This window comes from Acyrthosiphon pisum, chromosome A1, assembly GCF_005508785.2.
Source record: "Acyrthosiphon pisum isolate AL4f chromosome A1, pea_aphid_22Mar2018_4r6ur, whole genome shotgun sequence".
Taxonomy (NCBI): domain Eukaryota; kingdom Metazoa; phylum Arthropoda; class Insecta; order Hemiptera; family Aphididae; genus Acyrthosiphon; species Acyrthosiphon pisum.
Genome location: NC_042494.1, coordinates 4,251,206 through 4,267,376, shown reverse-complemented (window position 1 = coordinate 4,267,376; position 16,171 = coordinate 4,251,206). Strand labels below are relative to the sequence as shown.

The 16,171-nt window shown below is 31.0% G+C and overlaps 1 protein-coding gene across 3 annotated transcripts in view; it reads left to right on the top strand.

Moving 5' to 3' along the window:
- LOC100166244 overlaps positions 1–16,171 on the top strand; it is a 120,180-nt gene that overhangs the window by 95,833 nt on the left and 8,176 nt on the right. For all 3 annotated transcript variants that reach the window (XM_001944876.4, XM_029486520.1, XM_029486519.1), the window contains exon 8: positions 13,012–13,119. In XM_001944876.4, coding sequence (XP_001944911.3) covers positions 13,012–13,119 — 108 coding nt within the window. The remainder of the gene's footprint in view (positions 1–13,011; positions 13,120–16,171) is intronic.

The following is a 16,171-nucleotide window of genomic DNA, read 5'->3' as shown; positions in this document are numbered from 1 at the left end:
AATTTAATTGTTTAGTCAATGTGACATTAAAACTCGATAGAATTCGGTAATTTAGTTACCTATATTTCCAGTACGGAAACGTCTAGTTTAAATTCGATTGATAGAATTTGTATAAAAACTTTTTTAAATATAATTGTGTAGCTACTCACCCAGAATAAGTCTTTTTTAAGAAGTCTGAAATAAAAAAGGACCTGTCTTTTGGTTTTAAAGTAATTTTGGTTTTAAGGGTTAACACTATTCCTTTACACCTATTTATAGGGTGAAACCCTCAACAAGTTATAAGTCACATGTTAAAACAAATATGTATTATATAAAGAACGATCAAATAAATTTGACATTTTAATACTATTTTCACTTAAATAGGTAATCCAAAGTTCTCACAAAATCGTAAGATTCAATGGTAATATTATAATTTCTTTAAAAATAATAACACTCCAATACCTACTGTTTTGTCTTTTAAAAATAATTTTTTTGCAAAAATGTATTAGCTTTTGAATTGAATTATAGTTAAATAAATGAGACGATATTCTTATTTGAATGCCTAGAGACGAGAAATATTTCCACTATCATTATAATTATATATTTGAAATTTTGATATTAAGTGATGCGGTTTGCGGTTGTACTAATTCCGTCACAGTTAATCGATAAGGGCGAAAAGTGCTTCAATGAACATGCCGTTACATTGGAGTTAATTTATGCATAAAGGCGAAATACACAGTTAAATGAATTTAATAATTAAAAGCATTATAATATAATATAATGTAATTATTGTTAGTTCGTCTGGCAAATTTTGAACGGCTCGTAACTTCTCAACAACGATAGACAATACCATCATTATTTTCTATCAAAAAAATAATTGTATTTACTGTACCGAATCGCGTGTGATGATGATGCATTAATAATCATCATTAATTAATTATAAGTAAATTAATAAATCGACTGTAAGTCGATGGTAAGTTATTCATTCATTAAACAATGTAATATTGATAAAAAGAATAAGAGAAAAACGAACTTCTGGCTGTTGAAAATGTCGCCGTAAAATTATATATTATATGGCTTCGAGGAGAAAAGAACTTATATACATAGTACATGTACGACCTCGAGCATAATAACACACTGTGTTCCATTCATTTCTCATGAATGGGACGATGAAACATTGCCAGTGCCCAATGGAAGTAAAAACTTTAATAATATCGCTTTTGTACGAGCGAAAAAAAAATATACTTTCGTGAAATCGTGTACATGGGTAGTTATATATATATATATATACTACCTACGTTTTTTTCTCCTCATAATCGAATTCGACAGCAGTTTGTTCCGAGACTTTGTGTACACTTTAGGTAGGTACACAATAACACACACACAATCAAACTGTATTGTGTTTTTAATTTTAATGAAAAATATAGGTATTGTGTACGTATAGAATGTCGCAAACCGTATAAATATTTTAACAGTAAAACTAATAATTTATATACTTTCATTTTCATTTTCTCGACCGATCGACGCAATTTTTTAATGCCACAAAATTAATGTTTTTTATCGTAGTACACAATTATTATTTAAGAATACGATTTTATACCTGAATACTTATGAATCACATTTCCCATGGCACTTCTATTGAAATAAATTTGGACATAAACCTCCAAAGTTATGGCCTGGTTGCAGACTTAGGTGTAGTATTCGGAATACATCTAGAATACTGTTTCGCTAAAGTATAATACAATAAGTACTGTATTCTGAACTACTTTTTTGAAAGTATTTCAAATACTTTTATACATATATTAAAGATAATTTTTTTGTTTTAATATTTGTTGTAGGTAATTATGATATTTACAGTTATGTTTTAAATCATATGTAATCACCGTAAGTTATATTATGTTGTACAAATATAATATATTTTAACATAGGTTATAATTTCAAATTTTCCCGAAGACAAGTGTAATATTTTTAAATATCTAAAACAAAAAATGTATTAAAAGTATTTGGAATAGGTACTTTTATAGTATTTTAAATATTTTATTCGGGTTACTTATTTTTATGAAATATTCAAGTATTCATTCCAAAAACTTCTTAAAAGTATTCTACTACCTACGACGTACCCATATCAAGTCTACGGAAGTCATTCACAGCGACTTTGAAGGTTCTGTTTGACGTTTATAAATATTGCTGGAAATTGGATAACAAAGCACAAACAAACAGAAGCATTGATACTTATCCACAAGCCGTCCACCTAAGCATAATATATTCACAATATGTAAATATAATTGTTTTGGATGATTATTTTTTTTTAAACTAAGCGTATCCTGTGTGCGATATAATATATACGTCTATGCACAGTGTAAGCTCTTATAAAACATTTGCAATAATACAACAATTATATAAACTACAGTTGTATTTTATCGCGTTTACGAGATTTGATACGATCCACTGACATTTAAGCGATTTACATAATAACCTAACACAACCTGCTAGGTCATACACTGAATAAACATTCTATGTGGGTGTGATAACTAATAATATTCATTTTAATTACTAAAATAATGAGTAGGTAATGTTTGTTATATATTTTCTGCTTTTCACCTTTCACCACCTATCACATATTGCACTATGACTTGCCTTAAACTTATAGGTATACATTAGATCTGACCTCGACTCAAAATATTATACGATTGTATAATATTATTTTGATGCGTTCGTCTGAGGGTATATTAGAATCGTAAAAATACAATATAAAATACAAAATCATCATTGGTGGGAGGGGGAGGGGGGTACAGGGGATTGTTTTTCACGTCAACGTCAAGCCTAATACCCCATGCGTAATATATACCGTCCTGGCGTTTGACAGTGGGTTTTTTGTCAATTATTTATTTATTGTTTCCATTTACCTCAGTACGTTCAAAATAATATCGTGATAACGCTCGTTCTGGTTTAAATTTTTTTTGTCGATTTCCGCGCGTGGCGTTCCCTTAACGTGGTATTACGTCATTCGCCATTCGTATGCAAAATAAATAAAAGTACGCCATTCGTTAAAGGAAAAAAAGTGTCAGCCACGTCGTGCCAATACTGACGTAGGTTTCTCTAAAAAAGACAATTTAACGTCGGTACCGCTACGCGATACATTCGTATTATTATTTATACCGAAAGAATTGGGTATACAATATACACTTTATATATATAAGTCACACACACATCACTGCAGCGTACAATATTACCAAAGCTGGCCACTGTAATTTGTTAGAAAGTTAAAGTTAAATTGGAAAGTACCTTTTAAAGTGTAACTTTCTAACCTACCGAATTTAATTCCAAGCGTAGAATTATAATAATACAAACTAATGCGTTAAAAACAAATAGTAACTACCTAGTTATTTTTTCTGCAAAAGTTACTGCAATGTTCCGTAAAATTACCTTGTACCGACTAGATAATAACCATACTTAATAATTTTTATTTTGTGATAGTAGATATATTTCTCATGATATTATTATCTCTCATATATTTCTTTTAATACATGGTTTAAATGGGAGCTAGGACTAGATATAATTAATATAGTTAGTACCTCATTATTAATTTTATGTACCTAGGTAGGTAATACTTTACATTTTAACACACGGGTTTTCAAATTTATATTTTAAACCATACAAATAACTATCTTCATACTTCTATTCTAAGTTAAGTTATAATTTGCACCAAATAAACTTCTGACTAATTAAGTTAGAAATTAAGAAAATTTCAAGTACTTCATTTATTCGAACTTGGTTAGTACTTATGGTAAAGTAACTTAACTTGAAGTAGTTAAAAAAAATTCTAACTTGCCCAGCTTTGAGTATCCATTGCGATTCTTCACGATTATAATCAGTATTGGATCAACTGTTATGGACAATATACAATAATTGTCAGTGCAGTGGTTCTTAAATTGTGGTCCGCGGCCACTTGGGGGTCCGTGACGTTCATGTCGACTTTATTAGTAGTTTTGGTCTGACAAATAACATTTTTATGAAAAATTATGTGTAATAAAAATAATTTTAAATGTATTTGTTTTTATGTACCGGCTTATGTTATTTTTAATATAAAATAAGTATTAAATATAATGATAATGATAACATATGATATTTTGTAAAAACAAAAAAGTATTCGAAAAAAATTGTTAAGGAGTCCACGGTTTCTAAAAGTCTTTCATCAGAGGTCCATTTTTACAAAAAGTTTTAGACTCGTTGGTCTAAAGCGTCAAATTGTCGCTGCTAAATTTGTTTTGTCCATAATCTCAATTAAACCATCATACTTTTTTTATTTAGTGAACCAAATAGCCATATAGGTAATAAAACCAATAACTAATAAATGTGACTACGCGAGATGTTATATGTACACGGACATTACAATATTATCGTTAATCGATATTGTTATCAACGTTATTCTAATCATAGCTTATTAACTTATTGACCCCACGAGAAACTAGGGCACTGTAGGCAGCAGATAAAATAATCACCTTTAGACGTAGCTGGCATTACTCCTTAATCCTGCCCTGCATGCGTATCATTGTACGGATAAACATTAAACGTAATGTCTAATGCGGTAAGATGCCCCAGCCGGCGCTGTCTGTATAATAACATAATACAATTATACTATAATGGATAATATTAGCTGGTATATACAAAACTACGGCGGTACTATAGCCGAGCCAGTACTTCGCGCTCAGGTACAAACCTATCTAATCGCACGGCGTTGTGCAGTTTTCGTTTGTTCCGTCTTCTCGCAGTGTAATAATAATAATAATAATAATAGGTAATATCGTAATACGCATAATGATATATAATTAAAGTGTATACTGTGATATACACAGCTGTCGAAACACTGCGATTTCGTCGCTATACGCAATATAAATCGCGCCCCGCCAACGCGAAGAGTTTTCAGAGACGGCCATTCCGTCATCGTCGTCGTCGTCGTCATCGTAAAAAAACGAAAGTAATTTATTATAATACATAATAATGCGATATCGGGCTGGGCGTTTCCCGAAGCGGTCGCTCTTGTTTTTCGGTTATGCGTGGAGCAGAGAATGGGATGGGACGCGAGCAAAAAAAAACTCCACGGCGTTCCGAAAAGTTTGTGAGCCCGAATAATAAATACATATTATTAAATTAGTTCACAATAAAGTCAGAGCTATACATAATGGCCACGATGCACGCCGCGGGGTGGTTTCAACGTAATTGTTGTGGTTCCGAAAGCGTTTCGGGGTGGTTTAATGTCAAGCTGCAAGTTAGGTTATTCAATGTGTGTCATATTCGAATTGTGGAGTAGGTACAACGTAGGAATTTAATTGTATTAGAATAATATAATATTTTTGCATGTTTAATCGTATCGTTTTGGTATTGGTTACACACATATGCACTTGATTTAAAATAATATATTTTTTTTGAAATTCAACCGAAACATTGTCAGTTCGGTACAAAACTTACTTTTTTTTCACTGACCTTAAATAATTTATTCAAAACCAGAGTAGCGCCACTCTATAATAATCTATGGTGGATTAATTCATTTTGACCGCTAAAATATATTAACTGATATATCAGTTGAACCAACCCTATACATAAAATAACTACGTTTTAATATTAATTCCATTGCCACGGTGGCCTACCCACCATTAATTATAAACTAACTGGAAAAAAAAAATTTAATTTGTCAATAAAACATCACATTTAATTATTATTTAAATGATATTTTACTCACATACACTCACTTTGAAATAATATATAGGCACGCGTTATTTTATTTTCTGTAACAATACATAATTTATAGTAATAATATCGTCTACCTAAATGAGGAAGAGAAAGAAAATTATTATTTAATCGGTGACTAATAAAAGTTTTTCTTTCACTATAATTACAATTTGAACCGGAGAACAAAATATACCGGTATGGTGGACTGTGTTTCGCGCACGTCCCAATCGGTCCATTAGCCATTTGGTATACGCTTGATATCATCATTATTATACATATGCCAGTGAATAGCTGTTCAATGTACGGTATATACCAATACTTACCTATAACCTGCTACCCACACACGCCTCGGCCGGATTATATAAATCGACTACCCCATTGTATTGTGTACGTTTATTGATGACAGCGTTATTCCGGACACGGGTGTAACATTATACCGTACACAATATTATACACGTAGGTACTGCCATTGCGCCTTTTATAAAGTGATTGATTTCAATAGATCTCTGCAGGACGCATCCAATTACTGCTCGCACGGGAGTATGGGACGCAATTTGCGTGCGTGTGTGTGTATCTCGTTTTGTGTAATGTATAATTGCGAGTATTCTGCGACCGTGTTGTATTCTGTTTCCCGTACAATATATTATACAGTGTATAATAATATACGTATAGTATTATGATGGCGAATTAATTCGTTCGATTATAAAATAATATAATACGCGTCGAGCTTATATGGAGCGCAATTATAGCAGCGTCGCATCACGCTGCACAATAAGTGATTATTATTTATTTTATTCGCTGGTCGCAGTGCAGGATCTTTAAGTCTCGCGGGAAGTGCAACTATAATATACTAATAGCGAAAAAACGCCTTTTGAAAAATAAAATTTCCATTTATGAATACACGTTATATGGTGCATAAATTATAATACATTGTACCTAAGTGTAGGCATTTGTATTTAGGCCATTATTCTATTATGTGTTATGGGTATGTGCTTGTGCGCGTTTTGGACGTGACTTTCCGGGTGCCTTTGCCATAGTTTAGTTTTGAAAATCATCTTTGTACAGTTTAAAAAAGAAGTTATTTCATTCGTTATCTTCGTCCGGATAATGAGTTTCTCGGTGATTTATCGAACCGACGCAATACCAATGGATTTATATTCTGTAACGCACGTATATACTTTACCATAGTCGTTTCTCAGAGCTCTCACGGCGTCATTACGTGTTACGGCGATAATAAATAATAACGCGTAGGTATCCGTGTTTCGATGACGGATTTATTATATGAATAAAAAATAACAACTAGACGGGGTTGTCTCGTGACGTCTTGAAACGCGCAAAATAAATTCAAAACGTCCAATTTTCTGTCGGTTCGCGTAATATTGTTACGTCACGCGTGAAAACTTTTTTCATTACAATTTTGTTTTTATTTACTATACCCACGCATAAGAATTTGGAGATGTTATACGAAATTATTCGAACGATCTCGTCGCAGGTTGCTATCTATGCTCGTTTGTACGTGGGGTACACGTGACAGCGGAATCCCGGTCTAATGTGGTTTCAAATATTGATTAAAATATGAGTTGGGATGGATAAATAATTATTATTATATTATGTGGGCAGCTGTCACGCGTGCGTTTCACCCGGTGGCGAAGCGAACTTAAAACTAATTGTCACAAGCGAGCGCGTTTTTACCCGATACTCGATGACACCCTCCTCCGAACACTGACCATCACTCTAAATATAAAATAGCTTTAATAAATGGCATTCCGTTACAATAACAGCAGACCGCAATAACCTGCTCCACGTCATTAAACACTATATATACAACCAACCCCCACACCAACAACACATTCACTCATTAGAAGACTGGACTGGGAAGTGGGTGTACATGTACCGGCACCCGCCGACCAGAAATTCCCAGTTTAGACGACAAGTCCACGTTTTGACAAATAATAATAATATTACAAATTTACAATACACATAACTTTGAATGACGATGAAAAAAAAATTAATCAAAATATAGGTACCTGCACGAACGGCGTTGCAGATTTCATATCGCGTATATTATGTTATCATTAGGGCTGTGAATTTGTAGGAAAGTGCATTTTTTTTTTTTGGAGATTGTGAAACGTAGCTTTGTAAGTACATAATTTGAATTATGTAACCAAGAATCCGAAATACTTTTGAAAAACATTTTTTTTTTTGCCCAATGCAATAGTCAAGACTAAAGATGAATAAGGTACCTGCAAATAAATATATTTAAGTTTGTTTTATTATTTTTTAAGGTTTTAAATTCAATGCATTAAATTCAAAGCCCTATAGTTATCATATACCTGAGCTCATCATTGAAAAACTAGATAAAATTACTAGTATTTTATTTCAAACTATACCTAACCTACGATTACTTAATTTTAAACATACTTCTGTATAATGATTAACCACGAACATTATCTTATCATGGCAATTTTATTTTCAACTTTTAATGGTACCCATACAACATTTGAATGAAAAAAATTTTAGAAAAGTTAGTGCATAAATGTTCATAAGCGATATTTCTAGTTGGTTTACAATAAAAATAAAATAACTACCCTATTTTAGCATAAACCTGGTGAATAATAATTCCTAACCCGCTACGAGCGCCGTTCTTCTAAATAACTAGCCGTATTGTTATTATTAATATTTTTGGGTTTAAATCAAGTTCACATAACTGTAACGAAAATAATGTTCATAAATATAATATTATTATTTCGAGAAAAACAATAACAAGCCTGCAGAATCGTAATGAAATTATTTAGAGAATTCAGTGTTCAATTATTATTACTTTCGAAAATATTATTAAAATCCAATGAGGGACAGCAAAACGTAGAAAATATGTTTTCGTAGTTCGATGTTGTTATTATATTAGCCATCAGTTATAATGTTATATACTAAAATATTATGTTGATGATTAATCTATCCAAAACCTAATGACTGAATTGGCAAACACAATATGCGTCGTATGTTGATTATTATAGACGTATAGGTCACATTCTAGACAAGAGAGGACCACGATTCAAAACAAACCATCAATTAATAATATGGCCGAAAAATCAATACATAATTAAAGCATCGAAATTCAAAGGTTCTAACAATAATAAAAATAAAAATATATACTATATTATAATATTACGTATATGAGAGAATTAATGATTTTTTAAATATAATCAAAATGTATATAACCATATACATCACATGTTAAAATTGTCAAAACCCAAAATACCTGTTAGGTACCTACATCTTATCAAATTCAATAATGAAATATTTAATTTCGAACATATTATAATTCCTAAACACTTAATCTGGCCACTGTATCCATAGTGATAGATTAGTATCATAGTACATCAAATTTTAAACTGAAGATATTTATTAAAAATATTGGTACTCTGACTTTTCCAATAGGTTAGGAGTTAGGACTTACCTATAAAAATAATTGTACGTCTGCTAGTACTCACCAATCTTGGACACCTCAGAAGCTATGGAAGCAATATATATATTAGGTTCGGTTAGTAGGTACTCCCATAGGTTTTTTTTGGTTGTGCCAGGTCAGCTAAATTATATTAAACCACAAATAATAAATAAACTTTTCAATTTGGAGGTATTCAAAATTAAAATTTCTGATTTTATTAAGTTGTTATAGAAATTATTTATACATTTCACCGATTTTCCGTTTGTCTGTATATGTCACGATATTAAATAATATAATATTGGTAATATAAAATATTATATTCGTAACATTTTTTAATATTATTGAAAAATTTCTATTTTAATACATCTATAATCGCATTAAAAAACACTGCGTAGAGAGTTCCTCGAATTTCGGTGCATCCGTAATATATGATATAAACTAAGTTCCTATAAAAAATAAGTAAACATATGTATATTGATGTGTTCACACCACTATACATTTTTTTTCTTGTGTTCGGCCCTCTTCCCGTACTCATACTATAGATATTGTTCTAAAAGTAGAGAGTATAGTTGCAACTCAAAAACTGCAAAAACGCGTTCTTTGAAACATATAATTTCTGTTCGAAACAAAACTTCACCAGATATATGGTAATTTATTCAAAAATATGTACAATATAATTTTTCAGCTGTAAGTATAATTTTCACAAAAGTACACGCGTATAATGTCTTGAAGTTTAATTTTTCATTGTGAAACGTTAATCGCCGCACATCACTGAATTTGGTTCGGATGGTTTGTAATTTACATGTTACTAAATTAACAAAAACGAAGAGAAAACTTTGAAGTTAAACATATTATTATATTTCCGAGATAATATATAGGGTAATATACCACACAATGATATAAATACACATTAAGGAAACATTTCAATTCAAACGTACACCCACGCGCTATAAAATAATAATAACAACAACAATACATTTTATGTATATGAATAGTTACATAATAATACTGTATGCATAATAAATTATTCATTTTAAAATTTAAACTATGAATAGACCTGTTCATAGATATAAGTATAATATAGAAAGGTACATTAATGATTTTTTTCTACTATTATTATTATTTATTTAAATTTTAAGGCATCAACAATCAACTGCGCAGTTATTAGCCGTATATAATATTATTATATAATAAACATTATTTACGTTTATCCATTTATATTTTTACATTAATTCACTTAAGTTAAATTCGATGACGGAGTTCAGATTCGTTAATGAACTTTAATAGTTTTCTGGATGTATCGGGAGTGGGTGTGATTACCCTACTTTATATAAAAGTTTCTGATAATTTCTGTTTGATCCGTATTTCATTGTACTGGTGGCATTCTTTGTGATTGATCGTAGTGAGTGTTCCACCATCTTCCATGTCCATCGTCCATGAGGTGGCCTTGTATTATATTTTCAACCCATATAAAATCACAATAAACAATTTACTAACATAATATCAGTTTCCGAAAACTTACTGTGTATACAGGTCGTTTCTCCAAGCATGCTTGCCCCATCTTGCTTTTTCGTCAATGATCCAGTTATTCAAAATCTGATTTTTTATTTTTAAATATACTTAAAGACCATATTTTCGAATTATTTAGATTTTTTATACTACGTAAGGAGTATCCTGTGGGGAATCAAACATGTTTTTCAAATGAGAATCCCCTTTTTCGAATAAAAAATTATTCAGTGAATATATTTTCTGGAAATGTTTATGTGTTAAAATCAAAATTTGAACGAGTTATTTTTAGTTTATTGAATTTTAACTTTGTACTAACAGTTTGCAAGTTAACAAGGTTAATAAGTCCATGATGTAATAGATTTGGAAGATTTGCGGGCTTTGGTGATATAAAAATGTTAGTAATTTATATTGTTCTATCAACATTTATAATATTTAAAAATGGTAAAAATATAATAAACACTAGATCTAATATAATATATTGTATTTTTGTAAAACCATTTTCAAGGACTCTTATTTTTAGTATACACATTTAAATACCTAACTAAAAGACTACTCATTCAAATTTTTAAATAGACAAATCCAAATTTTAAAAAAAAATTATACACTAAATAATTTACAGTAAAAAGAGGGGAGTTCTCACAGTAAAAACACAAGTTTGTCTCACTACAAGACACTCCTTAACTAATAGAAATAAATCTCAAGAATTTGAAGACATGGTCTTTAATTATTATATTTATAAATTCCAAAAATAAGAATTTTAATAAATTAGTTATTAAATAAAATAATGGGGGTGAACATGCTTGGTAAATCGCCCTTTATATCAGTATGCATAGTCATGATCATTTTCTGTATGGGTACATTGTATAAACCATATAATAATTATTATTGTAACGCGTATATTATTATTATTATTTTTATGGTTCATATCGAATTTCCAGAGAACCACATAACCCTCAAATATTTATTGCTACGCAATTTGAAGTTTTCAGACAGCGTCTATAAATATTACAGTTTTTCATCCACCAATACTATCTAAAAAGCACTTTACAGTTTACACTCGGTAATGACAAAATCAAATACACCTATACATAATAATGTTATTAATAATAAATAATATTATTCAGTGATCACAGAGCACTTCAGAAGTATACTAAGCTTCACGGTAGTTGGACATGTTTTAAAGTAGAGTAGCGACGAGCCACTCAGTTATTTGAAACTGATTAAGACTGTACGATTTCCTGAAATATCATATACATATTGTAAGAACTCCCGTTAACAGTTGAATATTATTTAAATAATTGTTACAATGGATAATAATACATAATTTAAAGTCGATAAATCCCAATCAACTTTTTTAATTGTTGTCTACGTATATTTTTTACTTATGATAGGTAATATGCTTGGAGAAACATTTTAAAACATAAAAAATGACATCTTCAAAGCCTTTTTCGATTTGTTAAGGCATATCGTGTAATTTTTCTACACTATATATCATAATATCGGCTCTACCCAGAAAACTGTTGAAACGAAAAGGATGATAAAAAAAATATACGAAACAAAAACATCGTTGTATATAAAACCAATAAATTTCCCTTCCGCCATAACAATAAATATAGGTATAACAGGAAGGTTTATATAGGTACAAAACAATATTTTGTATTGATATATTATTTATAAACGAAAAAACTTTAAACAAAACAAAAATGAAAAACGATGAGGTATACCTACTCTTTCTCAAGGAGTGGATACTATATACTTGCGTCTCATAAACCTATTAGGTTATGTCCCGAAAGAAATGGAATAGTCGCGAACGGTATTTTTGAAAAATGTTTTAGTATGGTACCTACTAGTTACTACTAATTAAATGTATAATATTGATATTATTAAAAACGGTCTCTCTAATACGCATCTATGAAGGTTTGGAATTAAATGGTTGTAATTTTGTAAATATTGAATAATCATAATTAGTTCAAAAGTGTACCAAAATAAATAGATTAGAAAAAATGCATAGTTGAAAAATAGTTTGTGCGTATTGCATAATATGTCAAAAACCGCAGGGCGGGTTTGTAGACCACGTTCGCCTTGCCCTAGAGACGAGCAGTCTTTCGACACCAAATGTGTAATTATAATGGAATCAAATCAGAGTGTCAAACCTTAATACCTTAACTCGGCAAAAAAAAATGTATGAAAGCCTTGTTCAATAACTATGCACTGTGCTTGATTCGACTGCGTTTCATCAATGTATGACATACATTTGATAACGACCACGATATACTTTACCACCCTATATAACTGTGACGTGATGGCCGTATCTTACAACGGGATTCCCCGCGATTCGTGTGTTTCAGTTGGATCGCGAATCGGCGTTGGCCTACTTAGACAAGATCGACAGGGAGCTGTACCGACTCGACGCCCGTTACTCCGACCAAAGCGTGGAATTAACAAACAAAGACATCGTGAGTATATAATATGAATTCGTATACTCTTCAACAGTAGTTCCCCAACCCTTTCCAGCTGTGTAGTGAGCTGTACTTGAAACTTCAAGTATTTGTAGTGCGTTTGTTGTAAGGCCATACAATGTCTCATACAATCTTAAAATAATTTATCTATGTATAGAGACTATAATATAATATATAAAAGGCAATATGTCTGCACGTGTTTCTTGTATGCACGTAAGTAATTAAATATATATGTGTGTGTAAGCGATCCACAGCCAAGTCTATCGCACTCATGGTACTGATGTTTCATACATATAGGAAATCCTGTAATGCATGGAGATAGGTATCCACTTCAAAGCCAAACTTTTTAATTTTGCATTTTGAATAGGGGCTCACAAAAAACGGATATACATTTCTGTTCGTATAGGGGTGGTTAGTTGCCATTATAATTTTAGACCTGTATTTGAGATTTAGTCAAAACCACCCAATGTGTCTGTATTTTTGTCTGTGTTAAAAATAAATGTAGTTTACTTTTAATGGAGTTTAAGGCATGGTAAATCCATTAACATTATTTAATTAATTTGTCACGGGCAACGCCGTGGATCTGTTATAATCAATAAATATATATCAAATATAAAACATCAAAGGAATAAAACCGATGACTCTTGTGGTAATCCACAGTTTTCAGCCGATTTTCATAAAATTCCCATCCATAGATTCAGCAAAAGCCGTAGTAAGGTCATATCCCATAGGCTATATTTTACATTTGAACACATAGATACACATTTAATACAGTTAAATCACGAAAACTATGATTTTAACATAGATATGGTTTTGGGTACAGATTTTTTTTCTTACTGATTTAGCATAACCCATTTTTATCTCTATAGAAACACAAATCAACAATAAAACATATCTATCTACGATTCTTCAACTTTCTTTGTAGAGGAAAAATATCGAGTAGCATGCTATTTTTATTTAAATGCTGTTGCCGTCAGGGGTTTCAGAAAATAATAAAATATAGTTATCATGAATGGATTTAATTTTAGACCTGTATTTTATGTCTGGCCAAACAACCCAATCCCTGTAGTATACATTTAACCTTACAAGGAACATAATTTAATTTTTCGACATCACATAACTGCAGACTTATAAAATATATGTATTTAAGCAGGCTGTGGTGGAATGGATCACTCCGTAATATGTATGCGTGCACATAGGTACCTACTCGAGAAACGTGCAGAACACAAACTATATTATATATTTATACTATACAACGTATAATTTATTACGTACATCAAAACTGCCCACGTGAAGTAGCTGTAAACATTCGTTCGAAACCCATCCCAATCGCATTTGTGCCCGGCGCACCCACACCATGTATATAGGACATAAATACATACATTATATATTATACATACATAAACACATATACATATATATATACATGACAATATATACATAGTACATACATACATATTAGCTGGTGTACTAAAATAATCGGCATTTCTGTTTTATCGCTGCGGTGTACGAATAATTCTCAGATTTCACGTGTCCTGCTTACATTACGATATTATCGAGGCATTACACTGCGCAATATGACGTGTGCCAGACTATACCCTAATAATCGTGTTCGACGAGCTGCAGCCATCGCGTGCGGGCGTCGTTTAAAATTCGTATTTCGACTGAAATGACAATACCGAGCGTTTGAAATATTACTACAAAAGTTTGTCTGTTAGAGAAAAACGAGCAATGTGAAAATATTGTGAGCCTACTCCATGTACCTGGGTATATCTAGGTATATATGGGTATATTATATTATTATGCAACGCACATAGTCCAACCATATTTTAATTTCGATTATCGAGGCAGTGCACTGCGCGATATTATGATATGTATCATAAAAATATAATCGTCACGTTCCTGCAAAAGCCATCGCATGCGTCGCCTAAAATGCGTTTTTTGACCGTACAATAACCCGCGTTTACTGCAATATTATTATATTATTTTTGTCGAAAACCTTGCCCGTCGGAAAACAATGAGCCGTGAGAGAAATGTGTATCTACACACTATACGCCACACGGCAAATGTACCTAGGTTATTAGCCCCGAAATTTCTTCAATATTTTACAAATGTTTAAAATAATTATTTATTTTTAATAGGTACCAACATAAAAATATTTTCAGTCAAAAATGACTTAAGCTCCAATTAATAATTGACTGTTTTTAGTTTTATATCATAATATCATATGAAAATATTATAGCGTCTAATAATAATAATCACAGACTCCTATACCAACGCGCGTATTACATAGAAATCTGACGTCTATGCTAATAATAGATTGTTTATTATTGATGGACAACGACCGCTGTCGATGGCGGTCGGGGGTCAGCGACGATTAACAACGACGATTTTATCGTCTTTGTATTTATTAATACCTAAAATGTGTTTGAAATCTCCAATTTTAGAATCAGATCTTAGTTTATATTCAGATTTTATAAATTTTGACACATTACCTTCATAACTAAAATTGTGGAAAATAAAATGGATAGCTTTCAAAGATGTAGATCGTCCACATACAGCTGTAGAAGCATTAAATTATTGTAATCCTGAAATTTTTCCAAATATTCATTTATTATATAAAAAGTACTAGCTACACTACCGGGTTTCTACAGCAACTCTCGAACGAACTTTTTCGACATTAAAACGCGTCAAGACATTTTTACGAAACTCTACGGGACAAGAAAGACTAACTGGACTAGCTCTATTAAGTGTCCATAGAGATGTTACGGTTAATCCCGATGAAGTGTTAAACCAGTTTGCTCTTCAAAAAGATAGAAACATATTATTAGTTTAAAATAATATGATTTGTATTTGTGAATTTTTTTTTTTATTTCTTAATTTTATATTTCATATTTGTATAGTATAAGGTGACAAAATGTCAAAGTAATTTTGTTTATTTGATTTTATTATATTTTAATAAAAGAAGATTAAATCTTTTTCTGTCTTTTTTTTAACCAAATATCAAAAGTCAAAATCTAAATTCAATAAAATTACAATATACATGTTT